Below are 23,149 nucleotides of genomic sequence, written 5' to 3' on the forward strand. Positions count from 1 at the left end.
TCTAACTTTATATTTATTAGTGAAATACGACACCCGCCAACGACCGAGAGCCGGTCGCTTGCCACTCAAGGGTTTTTGACAGGCTGCTGGGAGCCGGTTTTTAGCAGTTAAAATAGTTATTCAATTACCTCCTGTGCTTCTCTTTGTTCCCAGGATCGTGGTTTGAAGTCCTCCGGGTAAAAATGTGCAATAACTTCTTCGACTGAGCTGTGCTTCATTTCCACCATCTTAAGGAAAGCGCGGAAGCCGACCTTCGCAGCTATAATATCTTCATCCTGTGTGGTTTCTTCGGTGAGTACCTCTGTGATTAGAGCACCGTGGCCTTGCCGTTCAACTAACTGCACTAAAGCCGATTGAGATTGTGGCACACGCAAAGCTGGGAAATACTGAGAATCATAAAGACTTTCTATCTCTTCCGTGGTCACGCCACTCCTCAGCATGTAACCAATCTTAGCTAGTTCCCGCAAGGGCGATTCGCCAGGGCCGAACTCTCTCGCATTGATAACTTCAAGTAATTCGTTGATCTCAGCTACCATTCTAGAGTCAGATTCAACTGTTTTAATGATACCTTTCTGAACCTCAAGTGGACTCTTCTCAAATGGTTGAGCCGTCTCTTCTTTTTGCTGTTGCGAAGACACGATATGTTCAAGTGGTGTTACAGCTGGATGAACAGTTTCTGGTTTGGGCGATGGTTTTTCTTTCTTATCAACCTTTTTATAGGAAGCTACATCGACGGTTTCGACGTGTTCGGCTGATGTAAGTTTAACTGTAGCTTTTTCTTTATCCACTTTCTTAATTGGTTTTGGCTCCTCGATTTCGTGTATTTCTTCAGTTACTGTAGCTTCTACTTCTTCTACTACGGGTTTGGCTTTTTCTTTTTCAACAACATCCTTCTCTCGCTTCACTGTCTTCTCGAGTTTTGTTTTTTCTCTAACAGTTTTAGCTTTTTTAATGACTTCACCTGCCTTGAACACCTGTAATTTAGCCTTAGTTATGGCCATTCCGATATCACTAACAGCTTTGCACATATATGTGCCTTGGGTAGCTTGAGTAGCTTTGAATGAGCACCAAGTACGGTTTTCTTTGTTATCTATCGTAAATACATCATCAGTTCGGATGACTTTGTCATCTTTGTACCACAGGATTTCTGTAATGAAGTAATTAATATCATTAATAAGTATATCTTCAACTTAATTATGGTAATCAAACCCATAAACCTCAAATGTTGTAGTCTGACTCATTAACTACTTTGTTCTCCAATCACCTGTACGTGCTGTTATTTGGGTTAATCAACTTTTTAGTGTAGCTTGTTGCCATGGTAACATCTCTTGAGTTACCTATTAAAAGTACGACTTTATGAGGTGCGAATCCACTAATAGTTAGACAGTTTTAAGGTAATTCGTTCATGGCGGCGTACGAATAGAATGAATTGTAAACATTTTTATATCAAAGCGTATCATTGATGTCTCCTGAGTTACAGGACAGAATAACAGCACTAAAAAGTTGACCGACCCATTTACAAGCGAATTGTCGCCTGCGGCCACATAACTTTTAAAGTCGTTTATATTTTAAGTATGGTTTATAAAACCTTAAAATTCGGTTTTAATTGAATCCTCACCTGGTGTTGGATTTCCGCTATAAAGGGCTTCGAATTTCACAACTTCCTCTTCGTGAACTCGTTCACCTAATATTTCCTTAACAAATGTCGGGACCGCCTGAGTAGCTGCGAAATGATATAAATGTTAGAAACTTACTACATGTACTTCTAATATATGTTTCATTATAATGAAAATTTGCACTGAGGTCATGTTCGTTTAAATATAAATTTACCTTTTAATGCAGCTTGCAACTCCTCCATATGTGTGACCCACTCCGGTTTGCGGTATTCCTTTGTACCGATGATACCTACAACGGATTATTAACATTAATCCTTGATAAACGTCAAAAGAATTTATTCCACTGTAAATTGTTGTCGAATCAAAAATAATCTTTTTTGTGGTCTCCAAAATTGTACCTACATAATACATTGGAGTATTATTAAGCATTTATTTAAACACTATTAAAAATCGTTGTAGATCAGTAGTTCTGTTTGAAGCTGTTCATGTAACTGCTTCAAGGAACAATTTGTGGATGTATGATGTGGAAGAAAGTATTGTAGATGACTGTATCAAAATTCGTGGGGAAATGGATGTTTTATCGAGTGACGTAATTTGTATGAGGAGTCTCTTGGATAGAAATACAAGAGAACTCTGTGCGGCAAATTTAACACAATGACAAATGTAAATAAAGATAGATAGTTTTGTGAGATAAAGGACACATGGGAAAGGGGTTAACACTGAACAATTAATCACGGTCATTTTGCTCATGACGGGTATCCTGCACCACCTGTGAACTGAAAGATAAGAAAAATCTTAGTAAAGAAGATAAGCGTTAGGATTTATAACATGAATGTTGACTAACTCTCAACCGACAAGGCGGCGATAGTCGAGGTCACGCCGAGATGGTTATAAGCCTCAAATTTGATTTCACCAGTGTCATCTTGGTAAACTTCGGGAATAATCAGAATCGACGTTCCGTCGTCCATTTCTTCTATTTGGTATTCCTGGGACTGGATGATTTCTAGGCCGTGCTTGTACCATCTTATTTGGGGCTTCGGTATACCTACAGCCTTTGCTTCCAACCTGCGAGCAAATAACTTAAGTATAATGCCTAACTGTTACTCTGTGCGGTGTGGCCATATTGCGGAATCTAATTGGAATTAACTACACTAACTGACACTGGTAATAACACTACTGGTGGAAAAAAATTTTAACCCCCGACGCAAAAAGAGGGGTGTTATAAGTTTGACCGCTATGTGTCTCTGTGTCTGTCTGTCGGTCTGTCTGTGGTGCCGTAGCTCTTAAACGGGTGGACCGATTTAAATGCGTTTTTTTTCTTTGAAATTGGGTTTTCTAGCGATGGTTCTTAGATATGTTTCATGAAAATCGGTTTAGCTGTTTTTGAGATATTGAACTTTGAAGTGACAAAGCCGGGGATTTTCCAACTTTTTGTTGGTTAAGTAGGTTATTGCAACTGCGATATCAAATGTCTAAATTAAGTTAATTGCGTACCGTTGACGGCTGAACTCATAACTCGTAAACTATAAATTATTTTGTGTTAAAAATGGTCTGACATCATAGATGTATTTGAGATATGAAACATATAGGTATCTTTTTATTTAATTTTTAAATAATCGCACATTAAATCAGTTTAATCATCACATTGCTCCGTTCTCGGTTAGGGTTACGAGTTAAACTGATAATTATAATGTATGAAATTTCTAAATTTAATAAATAAATAAATACGTATGTATAAGTATTTATTTTAATTTTAACGCTTAATAATTTATAGGTTTCTAGTCTAGTCTAGTTCTTTAGTTGAAGTACATAATACCTTAATTAAATAAGTATCATACAAATTCATCATCCCAGCCTATATACGTCCCACTGCTGGGCACAGGCCTCCTCTCAGAACAAGAGGGCTTGGGCCATAGTTCCCACGCGGGCCCAGTGCGGATTGGGAACTTCACACGCACCATTGAATTGCTTCGCAGGTTAGTGCAGGTTTCTTCACGATGTTTTCCTTCACCGCAAAGCTCGTGGTAAATTTCAAATGTAATTCCGCACATGAATTTCGAAAAACTCAGAGGTGCGAGCCGGGGTTTGAACCCACGACCTTCTGTTTGAGAGGCGATAGGTCAAACCACTAGGCCACCACGGCTTTTTTTATCATACAAATTACAACGTGAAAATTCTATCCATGCATTAATAAGTGTAGTCTTTAATTGAATATGAAATATTATAAAATATAGCACCAAAATTCATGTAACTATCATAATCAATAAATGTATTTATAATTGATGGGAAATTACAGCCGAGCTCCTTTTATACCGAACCGATTGTGTTCATTTCAACTCAAAAATTACTAAATGGCTTTGGCTTGTTGTAATACTGCACAGGCGAGGCGAACCACAGTCTACAAAAACTGACTGACTCATCATAAGGTTACCTGGTGAGTTCTCCCTCCGTCGTGGAGATGACTGTTGGTAACGCCTTAACAATGCGCGGAGCAAATTCCTCAAGATCACTCGTTTTCTGAAAATATAAGTTATATTTTAAAGAATTGTTTTTTTGTAAAACACTTTTCAAGCTCTTGAGTTGATATTACAGGGTGTTTTTAGATTTCGGTTAACTTTGATAAATTGCCCAGTAAACTGATTAAAACTACCTGGAAATCATTTTTTTGGCTAACTTAAAAAAATACAGTAGTTAATGTTTATTTTTAAATTGTATATTGACAAACTTGACGCACTTGATATTGCCTTATTTTATTTAGAATAGAATAGAATAAATGCATTAAACAATTTTACTTTTTAACCTATAACCTTTTCTTTTTAACCTTTTCTTTGCCATGTACGGGTATGTATGAACTAAGTTTATATAAACCGAAAAAAAGGTGATACTAGAATTTCTTAATTCCATTCTTTATCATTTACACTGTTTACCGCGCGTAAAAGGTAAATTATTTTCATCCCTTATAATCTTTAAAGTAGTACCTAAGGGTAAGGTCATTAGTGTTTTCGAGAAATTAACTTCATTTGACCTGTAAGTAGAATAGAAAATCCCTTAAAATTGACGGAAATCGAAAATAACACGGTGTTTACTGGATAAGATTATCATCCAAATATAATATCTACTGTCTATATAAGTGGACTTTTGGTTTTTCATTTGGCCTTTTTATCAAATTTCTATGCATGCTAGTTTTTTTGTTTTGATTCAATTTGGGTCTATCCTGATTGTATTTTTCTCTGTAACGTGGCTCGACTCAGCCGCAGTTAAAATTTTCTTTTGTTTCTGTATAATGCCTCACCTCATCGCTCAAGATATCCTCTTCCGATGCACTTGGCACATACTCATAAGCTGAAACGTAGTGAAAATAATTAATAAACGGCAAAACAAACATAAGCGATCCCTTAAAAATATATCTAGAGGCCGATAACTCCTTATTATTGATGTACTTACGCAATTGACGTAATAATTAATCAATAAAAGGAACTATTCATTATTTAATTTTGCTGTCTAATATATGCATAGCTTGAGGATGTACAAATAAATAATAGTTTTTTTAATTTTTTGAATGAGCCCATACGTTAGACATAAATTAATATTGGCTCCGTTAACTTCTAGTGTATTCTCAAAGCTATAGCATACATTTCTGACAACATTTACAATACAAAAGTATATGTTTTTGCGGTTAACATTCAAGAAGCTGTCAAGTTTCAAGCACCGTCCACTGACACAGCAACATGGACTTAGCTTGAAAACGGGATGCCTTAACTTAAAACATGAACTATGCTATTAATATTGTTGTACTTCACAATAAGTAGATGAACATTCTCTGAATGGTGCTCTAAAAATCCAAATCGTGACATTTCATATGAAAGAAGCACTTAACACAAATTCTACTGATGTAGTTTGCTCAGTTCAAAACCATTTGTTACTGTAAACCAAATCACAGCAGCTTTACGTGGTACACGTAAAACGTCAATTACAACTGTAATAAAGTTTAAATTCCTGCGAAATACGTTCTACACAGATGCATGGCATGTGTATTGTTTGTGATATGTCGGTCTGTGATACAAAAACAGGTGCTATTATTGCTAATATAATTAGCATTCTACTGGTCTTTTTCATGCATTTATGCTTAAAATATAACATGCAGTCATAAGCTGGAACCACTTCACTACCTTCCACGGTTACAATACATTCGGTGACGCAACTTCCGTAAACATTGGTCGCCACACACTCGTATGTGCCCGACATTTCTGGGAATGCTTCTTTAATGTTCAATTCACATAAACCGGACTCTTGACGAGCTACTGCTACGTCTCTCGCCTGTTCAAGTATTTTTTTATCTTGGTACCAGTCTATTTTCGGCCAAGGAACTCCTTTAACCTTACACGACAACGCTATTGGTTCACCATCCATAATTAAAGCTGATTGCAAAGGTTCTATAATTTCCGGTGCGCATCCTACTGTTTCTACAGTTTCATCCAGAGACACTAATGAGGCTGAGCAAGATACTGACCCAGCAAAATTTTCAGCGCGACAAGTAATAACGTCTACTAAATCTGGAGTCATGTTTTCAATACACAAGCAAGACACGTTGTCCTTAGTCGTAACGTAAATGCTTTTTAACTTATTTTCTTTTGCATACGAAACGACGTCCTTAGTGCCGATAAACCATTGAAATGATGCGTTTGGACTGGATTTTACTTCTGTTTCAAATAATTCAATCGCACCTATTGTGACTTGCTTCGAGTGTATAGGACGAATGAATACTGGTGGTATTATTTCTTGTTCATCAGAAGGCTTGACAATTTTAACAGTGCTCGCCGATTTGGTGACCATGTTATTACTCTGAATAACAACTTCAAACTTTCCTACTTTCTTTTTATCTGCAGATTTGATTTTTATACGGGAATGGCCAGATTCAGTTTGTAGAATACAATCGTCGCTTGGCTCAAGGGGTTTATTGTTGCAATACCATGACACTTTCTGGTCGTCAGATGCTTCGTAAGACACAAACAACTCAACATCGCTATTTTCTGGAATATTCATCGCTTTTATGGGTTCAATAATTATCGGGCCAACTTCTGTAAAATAGGTGTCTGTTAATTTTGTGTCACTAGTATCTTAGTCGCTGTTGACTATAGCTTGTATTGTTATACAATAAAATAGCACAATGATCAGAAGCTACTTACATGCAACCAGTTTAGTTTAAATTCATTGTCAAGATACACAACGTATCATTTTGAACTAAGCCCTAACGACTAATATAAAGTGTTTGTAAGATTGTGTGTGAACTTTGGATATAATTTTATTAAACGTCTCATTAAAATGTCCTCCAATTATCGATTATCAGAAAAAAAAAGTGAAAATTGCTGAACTACATAATCAAATGCCAGCCATGCATCTGTTCAGAAATATGTCAACAATAATATTATACTATACTTTACTCAACCTGGACTTAGTGGGTCACATCGACGCCTTTCGTTTATTTTAATACGAGTAGTTGACGTCATATTTATGTACAAGAATAAGGATATTATACATGTTAGTTTGAGCTTACCCTTCTTATCAGTCTTCTTGGTTTTAATCTTCTTTTGTTTTTTCACAATTGTTGTAACTTCTTCTTCAATTTCTGGCTCAGGTTCTTTTTGGTTTTCTATGATTTCTGTTTCTACTTTAACTTCCTCGATACGCACTTTTTTGACCTTTTTGTCCTTTTCGATTGCTTCGGGTTTCTCTGGCTTTTCTTCAGGCTGAGGTTTTTTAACAGGTTTCTCTTCCCGTCGTTTGGTAATAACTGTAGTAATTTCCTCTTCTTGTTCAATTTCGGGTTCTGGTTTCTCCTGTTCTTCTGTAAATTTGGTTACGATTTTAACTTCTTCAATGGAACGTGCCTTTTTGACCTTTTTCTCTTTTTTATTCGGTTCGGTAACTTCTTCCGGTATCTCCTGTGGAAGAGGTTCTTCAATGACCTCTTCTATTTCTTCAATCTCAGGCTCAGGTTTGTCTTGTTTCTCTAATATCACGGTCTCAAAACTAACTTCTTCTATTGCTTTTGTTTTTTTGGTGATTTTTTTCTCTTTTTTAGGTTTAGGTTGAGTTTCCTCTAATTTTGGTTCTTCTTTTACTTCTGGCTCAGGCTTTTCTTGCTTCTCTAATTTTACTTCTTCAATTGTCAATTTTTCAACTTTCTTTGCTTTTTTCACAATTTTCTTTTCTGACCGGTCAGTTGTAATGACTACTTCATCTTGGATTTCTACTGGCTCCTTTTCAGATTGTATAAGTTGCACTTCCTCTGGCTTTTCTTCTTCAACAAGTTTTTGTTTTGGTACAGGCTTTAGCACAACTTCTTCCTTTGGCTGCTCTTCCTTAGGACGTCTCTTGCCTGTTGGCCATTTAACTTCTGCCGGTTCAGACTCTTCTATCGGTTTTTCCTTCCTAATAGGCTTAAGTTGTACTTCTTCTGGTTTCTCTTCTTCAACTGTCTTTTGTTTTGGTACAGGCTTAAGAATGACCTCTTCCTTTGGTTGCTCTTCCTTGGGACGCCTCTTGCCTGTTGGCCATTTAACTTCTTCCGGTTCAGACTCTTCAATCGGTTTTTCCTTCCTAATAGGCTTAAGTTGTACCTCTTCTGGTTTCTCTTCTTCAACTGGTTTTTGTTTTGGTACAGGTTTGAGCACAACCTCTTCCTTTGGTTGCTCTTCCTTGGGACGCCTCTTGCCTGTTGGCCATTGTACCTCTTCCCGTTCAGACTCTTCTATCGGTTTTTCCTTCCTCATAGGCTTAAGTTGTTCTTCTTCTGGTTTCTCTTCTTCAAATGGCTTTTGTTTTGGTACAGGCTTAAGTACAACCTCTTCCTTTGGTTGCTCTTCCTTGGGACGCCTCTTGCCTGTTGGCCATTTAACTTCTTCGGGTTGTGATTCTTCTATCAGTTTTTCTTTCCTAAGAGGCTTAAGTTGTACCTCTTCTGGTTTCTCTTCTTCAACTGGCTTTTGTTTTGGTACAGGTTTGAGCACAACCTCTTCCTTTGGTTGCTCTTCCTTGGGACGTCTCTTGCCTGTTGGCCATTTAACTTCTTCCGGTTGAGACTCTTCAATCGGTTTTTCCTTCCTAATAGGCTTAAGTTGTACCTCTTCTGGTTTCTCTTCTTCAACTGGTTTTTGTTTTGGTACAGGTTTGAGCACAACCTCTTCTTTTGGCTGCTCTTCCTTGGGCCGCCTCTTACCGGTTACTATTTTCACCTGTTCTTCAAGTTGAACTTCTTCTGGTTTAGATTCTTCAATTGGTTTATCTTTTCTGATTGGCTTCAGTTGAACTTCTTCCGGTTTCTTTTCTTCTTCAATCGGTTTTTGCATCGGAACAGGCTTAAGCACAACTTCTTCGATTGGTTGTTCTTCCTTAGGACGCCTTTTACCAGTGCGCCATGTTACTTCCTCTGGTTTAGTTTCTTCGATTGGTTTTTCCTTCCTTATAGGTTTAAGTTGTACTTCTTCTAGTTTCTCTTCTTCAACTGGTTTTTGTTTTGGTACAGGCTTAAGCATGACCTCTTCCTTGGGTTGCTCTTCCTTGGGACGCCTCTTGCCTTTTGGCCATTTAACTTCTTCCGGTTCAGACTCTTCTATCGGTTTTTCCTTCCTAATAGGCTTAAGTTGTACCTCTTCTGGTTTCTCTTCTTCTACTGGTTTTTGTTTTGGTACAGGTTTGAGCACAACTTCTTCCTTTGGTTGCTCTTCCTTGGGATGCCTCTTGCCTGTTGGCCATTTAACTTCTTCCGGTTCAGACTTTTCTATCGGTTTTTCCTTCCTAATAGGCTTAAGTTGTGCTTCTTCTGGTTTCTCTTCTTCAACTGTCTTTTGTTTTGGTACAGGCTTAAGCACGACCTCTTCCTTTGGTTGCTCTTCCTTGGGACGCCTCTTGCCTGTTTGCCATTTAACTTCTTCCGGTTCAGACTCTTCAATCGGTTTTTCCTTCCTAATAGGCTTAAGTTGTACCTCTTCTGGTTTCTCTTCTTCAACTGGTTTTTGTTTTGGTACAGGTTTGAGCACAACCTCTTCCTTTGGTTGCTCTTCCTTGGGACGCCTCTTGCCTGTTGGCCATTTTACCTCTTCCCGTTCAGACTCTTCTATCGGTTTTTCCTTCCTCATAGGCTTAAGTTGTGCTTCTTCTGGTTTCTCTTCTTCAAATGGCTTTTGTTTTAGTACAGGCTTAAGTACAACCTCTTCCTTTGGTTGCTCTTCCTTGGGACGCCTCTTGCCTGTTGGCCATTTAACTTCTTCTGGTTCAGATTCTTCAGATGGTTTTTCCTTCTTTATAGGCTTAAGTTGAACAACTTCTGGCTTCTCTTCTTCGACTGGTTTCTGTTTAGGAGTAGGCTTAATCAGAATTTCTTCAACTGGTTGTTCTTCCTTCTGACGTCTCTTACCAGTACGCCATGTGACTTCTTCTGGTTTCGATTCTTCAATTGGTTTTTCCTTTCTAATAGGCTTAAGTTGAACCTCTTCTGGTTTCTCTTCTTCGAGCTGCTTTTGCTTAGGAATAGGCTTAAGTACAACTTCTTCAACTGGTAGTTCTTCTTTAGGCCGTCTCTTACCAGTACGCCACGTTACTTCTTCTGGCGTAGATTCTTCGATTGGTTTTTCTTTCTTAACCGGCTTCAGCACTACGTCTTCTGATTTCTCTTCTTCTTCAACTGACTTTTGTTTAAGAATAGGCTTAAGTACAACTTCTTCAACTGGTTGTTCTTCTTTAGGACGTCTCTTACCACTGCGCCATGTGACTTCTTCTGGTTTAGATTCTTCAATTGGTTTTTCTTTCGTAATCGGCTTCAGCTGTACGTCTTCTGGTTTCTTTTCTTCTTCAACCGACTTTTGTTTAAGGATAGGCTTAAGTACAACTTCTTCAATTGTTTGTTCTTCCTTAGGACGTCTCTTACCAGTGCGCCATGTAACTTCCTCTGGTTTAGGTTCTTCGACTGGTTTCTCTTTCCTGATTGGCTTTAGTTGTACTTCTTCCGGTTTCTCTTCTTTTTCAACTGATTTCTGTTTAGGAACGGGCTTAAGCACAACTTCTTCAATTGGTTGTTCTTCCTTAGGACGTCTCTTTCCAGTACGCCATGTGACTTCTTCTGTCTTAGATTCTTCAATTAGTTTTTCTTTTCTGATTGGCTTCAGTTGTACTTCTTCCGGTTTCTCTTCTTCTTCAACCGGCTTCTGTTTAGAAGCAGGCTTAAGCACAACTTCTTCAATTGGTTGTTCTTCCTTAGGACGTCTTTTACCGGTGCGCCATGTCACTTCCTCTAGTTTAGATTCTTCAACAGGTTTCTCTTTCTTGACTGGCTTCAGCTGTACTTCTTCCGGTTTCTCTTCTTTTTCAACTATTTTCTGTTTCGGTACGGGTTTAAGCACAACTTCTTCAACTGGTTGTTCTTCCTTAGGACGTCTTTTACCAGTACGCCATGTTACTTCATCTGGTTTAGATTCTTCCTCAATGTTTTCAGCTGGTATCTTCAAAATAACGGTGTCTTCTTCACGTGTAAGAGATTCTTCTATAACCATAGTTTCTACCGACATTTTTCTAACCTGTTTCAACGTTACATCTTCCAATTTTTCTTTCACGATACCTTTTTTCTCCACTTTAGTGGGGCGCAATTTAATGCTTTCTTGAGTCCACGGTACCGCTTCCGGTTTTTGCTCTTGGAAAGCTGAAGACCTTCGCCTTGGAGCTACAGGTAATGTTTCTTGTTGCTGTGCTTCTTCAGGTTGTTGTTTTGGTTCAGATCGAGGTCTTCGCCATTGTTTTGGCTCAAGAGGTTCTTTGCCCGCTTTCTCAACGGTGTCAATATTCTTGTCAACTATTAGCATATTTGAATCTTCAGAATCTGTTACAGTTTCAGATTGAACGGGTGTCTCCTTTGTTCGAGGTTTCCTCCAATGTTTAGTTTCTGGTTGTTCATCTTTAGTAATGCGATCAATGGTTAATGATTCATCTACTTTTAATATGTTGCTGTCTTCCACGGTGGTTCTATTTTCCAAGAACTTTGGCTTTTCTGTAGTTTTCGGTTTACGCCAATGCTTGGTCTCAAGTTGCGTCTCATCTGTTGTTTCAGCTATTAGCTCGGTTTTATCTATCTTCAAAATTTGAGAATCTTCTGTGATAGTTCTATCTAGAGTTTTGGGCTCTTCAGGACGTGGTTTTCTCCAACTCTTGGTTTCCAGTTTTTTTATATCTGTTTCTTCAGTAGTTTGTTGTTTACGTACATCGAGCAAATTACTGTCCTCTGTGGTCAAAAATGATTCTTGTTGTTGTTTCTTTTCAGTTCTTTGTTTTCGCCAATGTTTAGTTTCAAGTGCCTGTTTTTCTTGTAAGGAAGTTTGATCTACGGTCTCTCTGTTGTTGACTGATAGTATGTTAGCATCTTCACTGTAAGTGACTTGTTGGATTGTTTTTTGTTGCTCTTCAACAAGTTGACGTGGTTTGCGCCAATTCCTATTTTCCAATTGCTGGACCTCAATAATTTCTTGGGTCAGAACCTCGCTTTTCTTTCGCCAGGGTACAGTCGTTGCAGTACGCTTGGTTTGAATATCTTGAACATTTTCCAGCCTCAAAATATTGGACTCTTCTGTTGACTGATAGGAAGTTCTGCTAGTTGTTGTACCATCTTCAGACGTATACTGATCAACACCAGTCTTTTCTTGGAAAGTTTTTCGTGAAATAACCGTACGCGATTCTGTAAATACAAAGAATTGTGGTTTTAAAGACCATCTAAGGAGAGGAGTACGTGTTGGGCGAAATAAATTAAAATATGACACTGCTTTGAAATATTGAGAGAGATGACAAATTAGATTAAGTTATGTTAACGAAAAGCAAATACTTACTTGAAACTCTGGCTGGAAGTATCATGCAATCTAAATCATTAGTTCGTGCTACTACTGCAACGTTTGGCTTGTGGTTACGAGTAAGTGAGAGGAGTTACCTGTACGCGTGTCAGCAGCATATTATTTTATCTATTTCATTTTATTTTGTATTGCTATTGCTTACCATCTTGAACTGTGAACTATTCAAAATCGCTCAGATACATTTCTTTACTTGCCATTCTGTCTATGACCTATTCTGGTGAACCCCTGGTATTTGTTGTGACCGATATCTGTGGTACCGCATCATTAAATTGTTTCGAATAAATGAGACATCTCCATAGTAAATATGTGTCACATTAAATATTAGGAACTCCTCGGAGTATGGTGTAACGAGCTCTTATTGAGTCCCTGATCTAATAAGATATTAAAAGCTTACTTTATGTTTAATTTTGACGGTCAACTACTCTTTTCATTATTTGTCAGTAAGTACTGGCTGATGTGAAGCGTTAAATTTAATCGCACATTACGTTGCCAACATTTCAGACGATTTAAATTAACCGGCAACTGTTGCCGACTAATTGAAGTTCGTGAAACTCAGCATGTGTTTATAATATTTTTTATTTTATTTTTAGTTCTGGCTGTATGTTGAATAGGTAATTTCGTGTAGTCTTCTCGTTTTCCTTTTGTTTTTGTGCTAGTGTCATGAAAAAAGTAAATCTAATTTAACACGGCAATTAGTACATAAATAAAGGGTTTAGCAGGCTAAGGAAGGTAATGTGCCCCCTGTGAGGAATAGTTGAATTGGTGAATGTCAATTGTTTGTCGCCTCATAACTAGTAATCACTCCAACTTTCAGTCCTCCATCTTGAACTGTCACAGAGATAATGTCAAAAATATGTTTCCTTAACATTTTTTTTCAAACTCGTTCTATCCATAGCAGCTAAAGCATCGAAACAAAATCACAGCTATGAGGTTTGAGTGGGAGTATATACCTTACAATTTTATTAATATTTTATACGTGAGAAATAAATAAAAAATACTATTTATTTTTGGACACCTTTTAACAAGTTGTTTTGAAGGTACAACTATGAAAAAAAAAAACATATAAATTGCAAATAGTATTAGCTACTACCATACGAAAAATCAATTAATTATAATTGGTGCAACATACAAGAAAAATTAAAAACTAACGAAAGTATTCAAGTATCAAGATTGTAGCCTTCTGAAGGTTCGCTTTTAAAGTTTCATGTTCGTTGCCTAGCAACAAAGAGTGTATTCTTTTCAATTTGACGTATGGCTGTCACAAAAGGTTACTGAACTGCTGCTGTGTTTGAATACTTTCGCTAGGTTTTTATTTTTTTCAGTATTATGTTGCACCAATTATTATCAATTGATTTTTCGTATGGTAGTAGCTACTAATATTTGCAGCTTATATGATTTTTTTTCATAGTTGTACCTTCAAAAAAACTTGTTAAAAGAAGGTGTTAAAAAATAAATTGGCATTTTTTATTTTTATTTTCACGTTTAAAATATTATTAAAATTGTAAGGTATACTTCCACTCAAACCACGTAGCTGTGATTTTCTTTCGATGCTTTAGCTGCTATGGATTAGGAGAAAACGAGTTTGAAAAAAAATGTTTAGGAGACACATTTTTGACATTATCTCTGTGACAGTTCAAGATGGAGGACTGAAAGTTGGAGTGATTACTAGTTATGAGGCGACAAACAATTGACATTCACCAATTCAACTATTCCTCACAGGGGCCACATGTCCTTCCTTAGCCTGCTAAACCCTTTAAGTTTTGACAAAACTTATAGTGACAAAAGTAAGCTTTTAATTACAAGCTTAAATATGAAAATCGTCCAAATTAAATATTTTACTGTGCTTTAACTAAGTATTCAGAAGTATTTGCTTGTTTATCAACACTTTCTTAGTTTTCATGTTACAAGTGATTTCGTGAATTAATACTCATTGACTGCTTTTCTCCGCGTTTTGTGTTTATTGGTTAGTTCTTTCAGTAAGCCGACGTAATATAGTTTTACATATATTTTCTGGTTTGGAAAAGCTATAGGCCATCATCAGCTTTTACCTATTCCAATCTACAGAGTGAAATTTTGAATGTGATACAAAATTAGTATTAGTATGCTAGTCAGTATAATGTATTAACTCATTTGTTGAATGTCTTTGTAAGGTATATTCTGATCAGTAAAATTTGCAGCAATGTATGAAAATCACAAATTTTATCAGACTAATTTCAACAAATTTTCCGCAAAGTAACACCTGATTCAATAAATTATTAGTTAATGCGTTATATATAGTCCAGCTTCAACTGAGCTTGAAACACTAATTTTGTATCACGTTCAAAATTTCACCCTGTATTATTTACAATAAGCTATTGAAACCAATATAACATTCGGTGAGTGACAATCAATCATCTTCTGTTTAACTTTAATGTATGTTTCTAGTATTGAGAATGATCTGATAAAAATTTACCATACTTATAGCAACGTTCTAGTATTTGCGACGTCGCGTTTTCTCGCTGTTGTCCTTCGTTTCCCAGATATTGTTGCATTATGTTTACGAATTCGGCGCGTATACAATGTGCATTTCAGGGAGTTGTAGAGTCAACAGTTCTTTTACCAAGCAGTGACATTCAGTATCAGGGCTTATAGAGTATGTGTCTGGCAGAGGACCTACACGTTGAGTCATTATGATTATTATATCTTGTCCAACTCTTCAAATTGAGCATCAAGCCTGCCCAGCTACAATTCGAATGGAAGCGGCAAAGATTGGCAGTGTGTCAAATTTCCTCCAATCAGATTGGCAGCCTCGCAAAAATTCGCGAATCAAATTTTGTTCTTTTTGTTTCGACTGAACAACGACAGACTCCACACGGGTACAAGCATCTCAAGGGTAATGTAACTTTTTATTTTTAAAACATTATTTTGTATTTGTGTCCAGTCACAAAATGTATTTTATGTGGTCCAAAAGAAAGTGAAGGTGTGCCCTGTTACATGTGACTGGTTCTGATCAGTAAAAGAAAGAGATGCAAGATTAAAGGAGCAGCATGTTCGCTGTCTAGAATCAAATTAACATCAGCGCGCAAGATCGCGTCGTTTTTGTTTGTCAGTTTCTTTAACTACTCTGGTACAATCTTACTTTATTGACCATTACGTATTACACTGTGAGAAACGGCCGATAATGCATATTAATGTCATAGTTTTAATATGGACTCTTTCCGTTACATGTTTACAGCCTTCATTAGACTTGCCGACTATATTGCTTACTCATTTTTGTGCTAGTAGTTTGCACAATAATGTAATTTGACGTACATTTGCCAGGTAGGTACAGGCCTAATGGTCGTTTCAACATGTCTTTGACTCCACGCAAGTGCTAATTAATGGGTTACATTTGACTGTACCCTATTGTATAATGACGAATAAAGCAATTAGCGCTCACCATACTTGATAGCTAACTCACATGTTCCAGCCTGTCTCAAGGTCATCTTTGCCCAGGGTGCAAGTGCATGGTCCTAGTGGGCTCAATACAGGCAAAATTACCATTTTTTTGCATTTTGATTTTAGCCCCAATATGATAGAAAGCTTTTTTCATAGCTATAATTTATCAACCCAGTAGGAAGAAGGTATACTCAAATACGCAACATTATGACAACTATAAAAATTGTCGCAGCATGTTGAGCTAGCCCTGTACATTAATTCAGTTCTGTTTTGGATCAACATGACTTCATTTTCGAGGTAACCTCGTTTCTAGCACACAAACTACTCTGCCGGCTTGCCGGTTTCTTTTGTACCCTGGAGTATCGATCGGTCCGATTCGGCTCCTCAGAGGACAGTGTTATTATCTTATTGTCACTGAGAGAGATATATCTGACTTGCGAGATTACATAGATTTGTGTTCGAATAAACCATAGACATCGCAACATCGAGGACATAAAACAGACCCATGTTTATGGCCCGTGTGTCGTACGTAACATTGTTCCTAGTTGCTTTTTATACTCCTTTTGCTTTTATATTTATAGGTAAATATCAAAGGCTTCTATCAAGGTCAGGTTCGTAGTTATACTCATAAATAGAAGCGTGTTGCTGTGTTTCTAAAACTTTAACAGTGAGAAGGTATATATCTTGTTCTTTCTATTTAATTTTTTTGACTGTTAATTTATTGATTGTACTTTTTGTTGGCTTTAGTTGCATGCTCATCTAATCTACACAATATATTGGCCAAATTCAAGTCAAACTGAATGCTAAAAGTGTTTGAAATTTGTCTTTACAGTTAATAAAAAATATTAGGTATTGGACGTTTTCAGACGCATTTCACATTCAATACACTACGAGCAGAAGCGAATTTACGTATCTATTTTATAGTAAAATACGTGGGCAAAATTACCTCCACCATTTTGCCCAATGCTTAAGAAGTTTACCCGCATTTGTTGCTCTTACAGGTAGATATCAGATTGAATTGGCCGACAGTACAGACAGTATCTAAGGGTCGGAAATTTTGAATTATTACAGATCAAAGCACGCCATCTCGTACCGTTTTTAGACATTAATCTCATACCCATTAATTCCTTCCATCAATTTATCGTTCATCGCGTTTTATAACTAATCTAAATAAAAGCTTTTTTAGTTGAACTGCTTTATCGTTGCTATTCACATTGATAAAAAATGTATGCTTTGTTATTTTACTGGTAGTGCTTTTAAATAACTTTGTTTTGATTGTTTTTAAGTAAGTTATTATGAGGTTAATCCAACTGTCAATATTAAATGCTTGGATTTTATTTTTGCAAATTTTATTCGAACTACACAGTTCGTTCGCGTTAAGAAACCAGTGAGTCATCTCATCAGTGCAACTTAATTCAGTTCGCACATAAAAGACAGGACACAACTGTTGACTTTCTAATTAGAAACGAATTGATTGGTTATTGGGCGTGGCTAGGCCGGCGGGACATTGATGATTCAGTGCATTCTTAACGCGAACGGACTATGAGGAATTATACGAGTATATCGAAAAGATGAATTGCTAAGTACAATCTAGGAAATACGTCTAGTAAACGAATACAATCAACACATATAATATGTCGATCGAAAAGAACCATCAAAGATGATCTCATAATCCACAGCACTGTACGCTACCTATTTCTATCTAGCTAATGATTGACCAAGTAGGAACGCAAGAGACAATATTTAGAACTCACCTTTCTTGATCCCTGATTGGTAAAGGGTGTTCACACAAAATGCAGGCGGCAGTTCGGCATTCGTATAATCTAGGTACGAGAGGTATACGAGGCTTCATCCAAACACAACCAAATAGATTCTATTTACTTAGGTATTTCATAGAAGATTGGCCGAACATGTTGATATTCCAACAATATTGGATGGTGACAAGGTTTTGGATGGTAGGTACTGGCTGGCGTGCATTTGGATCCACAAGCAACAGTAACGTTACTTAATTTTGCTTATTGCATTATTAGATACTAATGTCTGTTTCTGTTGATAAATAAGGTGTCGTTAATAGGCTAGTCATTTTCAAGGTCAAATTTTCAGGCAGTAAGTTGGAGTACATTTTATGGAGTTCTACCTGTTAAGTCCAAAAGAATTGTTGGTACCTATACCAATACGCTATGATACTTTTGACATGTTCTGTTTGTATCTTTTATTGCCTTGATACCTATTCAATTCTTTTGACCTTATGTTCAAAGTACCAGATTGTATTTTAGTAGATACCTACCGTGCCATCATCATGGACGTAATGTGTGGGAAGTATGAATAAGTGGCGTACTTAGCAAAAATGGTAATTTAAATTTATTATAATATCAAATGTCATGTTGTAACTTCATTGAACTTACAAAAGTGTCTGGGGATCAACCTTTAATTCTCTCGTCCGTAGATTATAAGAACTCTAAACATTTTTGAGAAACGAAAAACTAGTTGTAGTATTTTAATTGTAGGTACTAAAGATAGGCTGATTAAGCTGACAATCAATTCAGTGGATCGAGTATTGTTTTTTACAAATATTTATCCAGTTAAAGCCTAAAAATATAATATGAGATGCAGTACCATCCAGGCACGCACAATGGACTATTCATGATAGATTAGTTGCCATTTTGGCTCATCGTATTTTCATGTTATTTTTTATCTGTGTGTTTAAGTTACTCTATCGTCATCCATCAAACATTTAATTTACAGATCTTAAATATTATTAACACTAAAATATGCAAAGCTTCAGACATACTTTTTATCAAAATTGCTCTGCTGTTTTCGTAACAAAACACGTGCATTATAACCGCATTGAAGTGCTTAGAATCAATCGTATTACTTCTAACTTAAACAGCTATAAATAGTAAAGTTGTGTTTTCTAAAGTGTTGGTAATTTTCTGAAATTAAACAACATCCAAGTATTTTTGCTGCATACTGCATTTAAACATAAATTTGCTTGTACTCGCTTACTGCTGCCCGATTTCTGTTCTTTATGAGTATTCCAAATGAATGTTATCTTTCCCTCTAAATACTTATATTTTCTTTTTCTCTCTACATCATTCAATATTTTGTTCAACTTTTTAACAAATGGGTAACAGAACAGTCCCTCAAAATTGTAAGATTATCTTTCTTATTCTCTGGAAAACACAGCGTACATTACATTATTTCTTCTTCTGCAGATACATAATCATTCCACGTTTCAATGTAATATCATATCAATATCCGACTGACAACTTAAATCATATTAAGTTTCGATGAACATGGATTTGAGCATATTTTCTTTATTTTCAGACTCAAGGAGGGGTAGGACGATTGTTTACAAGAGACGAGCAGACGATGCAGTGGGAAAAATGAAATATATTCAACACTCGAACCAAATCTGACACCGAGATGGCAATTCTGGCATTCAGCAGAAACTCTTGACGTCCATCTTTCTCGTCATCTTCGTCACATCTGGTCTATTGAGCTGTTGCATTGATTGAGGAGTAAGGATTGGGAAACAGAATTATGAAGGGTTAAATCAGGTTAAAAAACTCTTCAACTTCCATATTTGTTTACTATGCTGTTATTGCTAATCTTCTTTTTTCATTATATCATAGACATCATCACAGACCAGTAAGTAGTTTTCTTTAACATTTTTCTTTTGGTATCGTTCTTCGTGCAAATTGACATTGCAAGATTCTCTTAGATGCTTGTTTTTTTAATCGTATAATCATTCAATATGAGCAAATACAATGTGGATTGCGATTCGTTAAATTGGGAACCAAGCATCTATCAGAAGCCTTCTAGTTGAGGTTGTCTTGATTTGAGGTCGTAAATATTCTTATGAAGAATTTAAAATATTTCTTGCCGATTTTGGTTACGCTATGGTACTTTATTTGATCTTTGAAAAGGGTTGATTGATATTTTCATACCAACTGAGATATGTATGTGTTGCAATTGTTGGTATTTTACCAGCCTTCACCCTTCAGTCCTCCAATTCTTCGGTAATAATCGTTGAAGCCAAATTGAGAAGAATAACAGTTCATCTCAAAAGAAGCTGAACACTGTAGTGTTTTGTCACAATAAACAATACCTAATTCTAACAACAATTTAACATGCTTAACTTACTAAACGTGGCAAGTCTCTAAAGTGTTCAACTTCTTCTCAGCTTCATTTAATGTATGTTTCATAAAGTCCTTCAGAAGCTGTCCATTCTTCTTTATGATTCTTTTACTTATTATGTCATTTATTTATTCATGCTCATTGATGAACAGCTATTTTACTAGAATTACAATATTTCTTTATAACTTCTTCTTCTTATGAAATCAGCTAATAGTCAGTGTTTACATTAAAATTAGGAACTCATCTCATAATAAACATATAACATATTCCTACTACTTATTACGATAAATTTAATTATTAGCTTTGCTCTGAATGTGAAAAAGAGCATAGTTCCTTGGAAAGCAAGTCGATAATCCAGGAAGTTATAACAAAACATTACGTTGTGAATAACATACCTATCGTAATCCTCGAAGTAAAATTAGTAAGGGTCTATTTTATTATCTATTGAATAGAATAGGTGCGACCTCATGCACAACCAGTTTAGTAACTCTAGCGAGCATAGTAACTGATAATATACTTATGTAGGTAATTATGTTTCAAAGAGAAATATCAGATAGGTACTACGGCCACCAAAATGGTCCGAAATAGTTAAAAAGTGGACTGAAAAAGTGGAAAATGGTTGTACAGGTGGCTTTGTCGTTCAGTGTATTATTTCTTTGATAATTGGTGATGCAAAAACATTTTGTGCGACAAGCAAACTAGCCGTGCTAGTTGTACTAGCTAAAACTACTCAGTATGGTCTTTTCACGCACATAGTCGCGGGCATTAGCACTTGGTTAAGTTTACATATTCATCTAACAGAGAGCAAAAATAAGTAAAAGAATGCAGTTAACAAGTTGCAATTCAAACAGTCAATTGTTTAATTGAAATAATTAGCTTTTCGCAATCCCTTAATGGATGCGGTTGCCCGGTATTAGCACTCGTTTGATGGACAACAAGAACTACGTGTGAGTAGGTGTGTGGTGTGTTATGTTATGTTTCTAAATATGAAAGTTCAATGATGGTAGTAAATATCACCGCTAGGTACTGTCCGGGGCTTCTCGTATCTTCCTAAAATACTCCAAAATGCAGGGTAGGTAGATTATCGGTCTGTCATATTCGGGCTACCCAAATATTTGTCTTTATCCTTATGTTGAATAATGCGAAGTTTTAATTAATTTATAGCATTTATTAAACAGTTTTCACATAAAGGTAACATACAAAAATTTAATTCATAAATATATTATTAAATATGGATAGGCACTAAAAATACTAAGTGATAAAAATACTGCCACGCCTAATAACTTAATTACCTACAATTAGGTGAAACATACAACACAATTTAATTTTAAACAATGTCGTGCACTTAAAACAAACTAAGTTAAAGATCACTGTAACGTTAAACTATAAAATCTCATTCAATTCGGATTTGTACTTGCAGAAAATATTAGGTCATCAACATCGGCAGTGTATGTCAAAACATAGAAACTGGCAAGGCAAGTAATGCGTGCGTACTTTCGAGGGCGTCGCGCTCATAGCGGCGGATTGCACTGTTATGTTTCTTTGTGACAGAAGTTGACAGCGGAGCGAGAGGCGCGGCGGCGACAACCACGAGTAACTTTGTGGAACCGAATACCGTCGCGGACGAGCGGCGCGGGCGCGGGCGCGGGCGCGGGAGCGGCAGCGGGAGCGGAGAGCCGCGACTGCGCGGTGACGCGGACGCGGACGCGGACAAAGTTAGTCGTAGCTGTTAGATACGCCGCAAATCACATCGCAGCTTGCAAGCTATGTTAGATGTGAAACTTATTATTCGATAAAAGCCAAATAAACGGACTGGAGATACAAACGATGACTCATGCTTAAGGATAAAGCTGAAGCGGGAACTTGCGTCCAATGGCGGTAGGTTCGTTGCCAATTCTTATTATTTACAAAGGAAGACGAAATAATATCACTTTTTACTTCTCGCATTAGATCGCAAGCTCCAGTTTCAAGACCACTGACAAACTTTACTTATAGTGGCCTACGTAAAGATACAACACTGAGATCATCTAGGTATAAGTTTCACAGGTCAGATCTCAACACAAAAAGCATAAAAGTCTCTTTTCGATTCTTATTGTTAATAAGGCCAAATAAATCATTAACGTTCAGCTCAGGCTTAAAATTATTATCAAAGAGTATTGGGTGAAAAATACATATGGACGGTTCGCCAGAAGACGCGTCTTGAACATTACGCAATATCATATCTGTATCTAATTTACATCTTCAACGACAATAGGTACATAATTTAGTAAACATCGTAGCGGTAAAAGCAAAACAAAACAGACGTAGAGTGTCTCGTGTTTGTGTTAATCACATGTTACGTGTCCCATCTCCCTCTACAGTGGCGGGCGCGGCGTTGGCGGCGTCCTGGGCGGCGGCTGTGCCTCTCTGGATGACTATTTACTATTTACACAAAAAGCTAAAATGTACAGCATTGTTAGATGCGGAAATTCGCCCAATATAACTACTGAGTTAAGTCTTACAACTGAGTCCACTTGCAAATGTTTGTTAGAGTGTGCGCGTTTAGATCGCTGTACACGCGTCGGCCGGTCTCGAGCGCCGCGGGGATGGCGGCGGTAGCGCGCGACGGATCCTCTAAGCGGAAGTTATTGCGGTAACCGCTACGATTGTGTTAAGCGATGAATAGTACTAACGCTTGTCAACTTTATCGATACCTACAATAGTAGTTTTCACCCGATCTCATTGTGGTATAGAGTTGGAACAAAGAAACACTACATTAATGGATTAAAAGTGCGCGACGCGAGCTCGCTGCCTGTATCTATGTCTTACTTTTGACGACTAGTTTTGCCGAGGTCTCGACCTGGCCCGCGGCGGTGGTCGCCCGGCAAGTGAAGGTTCCAGTGTCCTCCTCGTAGGTGTTACCAATCAGCAGCACGGCGTTGTTGCCCTCGTGGATCATCTGGAAACAATGAAGAAAACCGTTATATCCGACTGAAGATACAACTAAAAGAGATGCTGTCATTCAACCATTTTATCTCGATTCTTCGCTACCGAATTGCGTTAGTAAGTTAATTGGATAGCGGAGTAACAAGATAAAAAATAATAGTT

The 23,149-nt window shown here is 37.0% G+C and overlaps 1 protein-coding gene and 1 long non-coding RNA gene across 2 annotated transcripts in view; one reads left to right on the top strand and one right to left on the bottom strand.

Moving 5' to 3' along the window:
• Positions 1–23,149, bottom strand: part of sls (sallimus) — a 124,632-nt gene that overhangs the window by 51,179 nt on the left and 50,304 nt on the right. The window contains exons 21-29 of the mRNA XM_074099591.1: positions 22,871–23,000; positions 7,171–12,336; positions 5,786–6,694; positions 4,909–4,958; positions 4,048–4,133; positions 2,461–2,681; positions 1,831–1,905; positions 1,619–1,723; positions 129–1,147 (exon numbers count right to left, since the gene is read on the bottom strand). Coding sequence (XP_073955692.1) covers positions 129–1,147; positions 1,619–1,723; positions 1,831–1,905; positions 2,461–2,681; positions 4,048–4,133; positions 4,909–4,958; positions 5,786–6,694; positions 7,171–12,336; positions 22,871–23,000 — 7,761 coding nt within the window. The remainder of the gene's footprint in view (positions 1–128; positions 1,148–1,618; positions 1,724–1,830; positions 1,906–2,460; positions 2,682–4,047; positions 4,134–4,908; positions 4,959–5,785; positions 6,695–7,170; positions 12,337–22,870; positions 23,001–23,149) is intronic.
• On the top strand, positions 203–21,660 carry LOC141436600 (uncharacterized). Its single transcript, XR_012452315.1, has 2 exons — positions 203–291; positions 19,250–21,660. It is a non-coding gene; the product is annotated as an uncharacterized lncRNA (long non-coding RNA).

Source organism: Choristoneura fumiferana, chromosome Z (genome assembly GCF_025370935.1).
Source record: "Choristoneura fumiferana chromosome Z, NRCan_CFum_1, whole genome shotgun sequence".
NCBI classification, from domain to species: Eukaryota; Metazoa; Arthropoda; class Insecta; order Lepidoptera; family Tortricidae; genus Choristoneura; species Choristoneura fumiferana.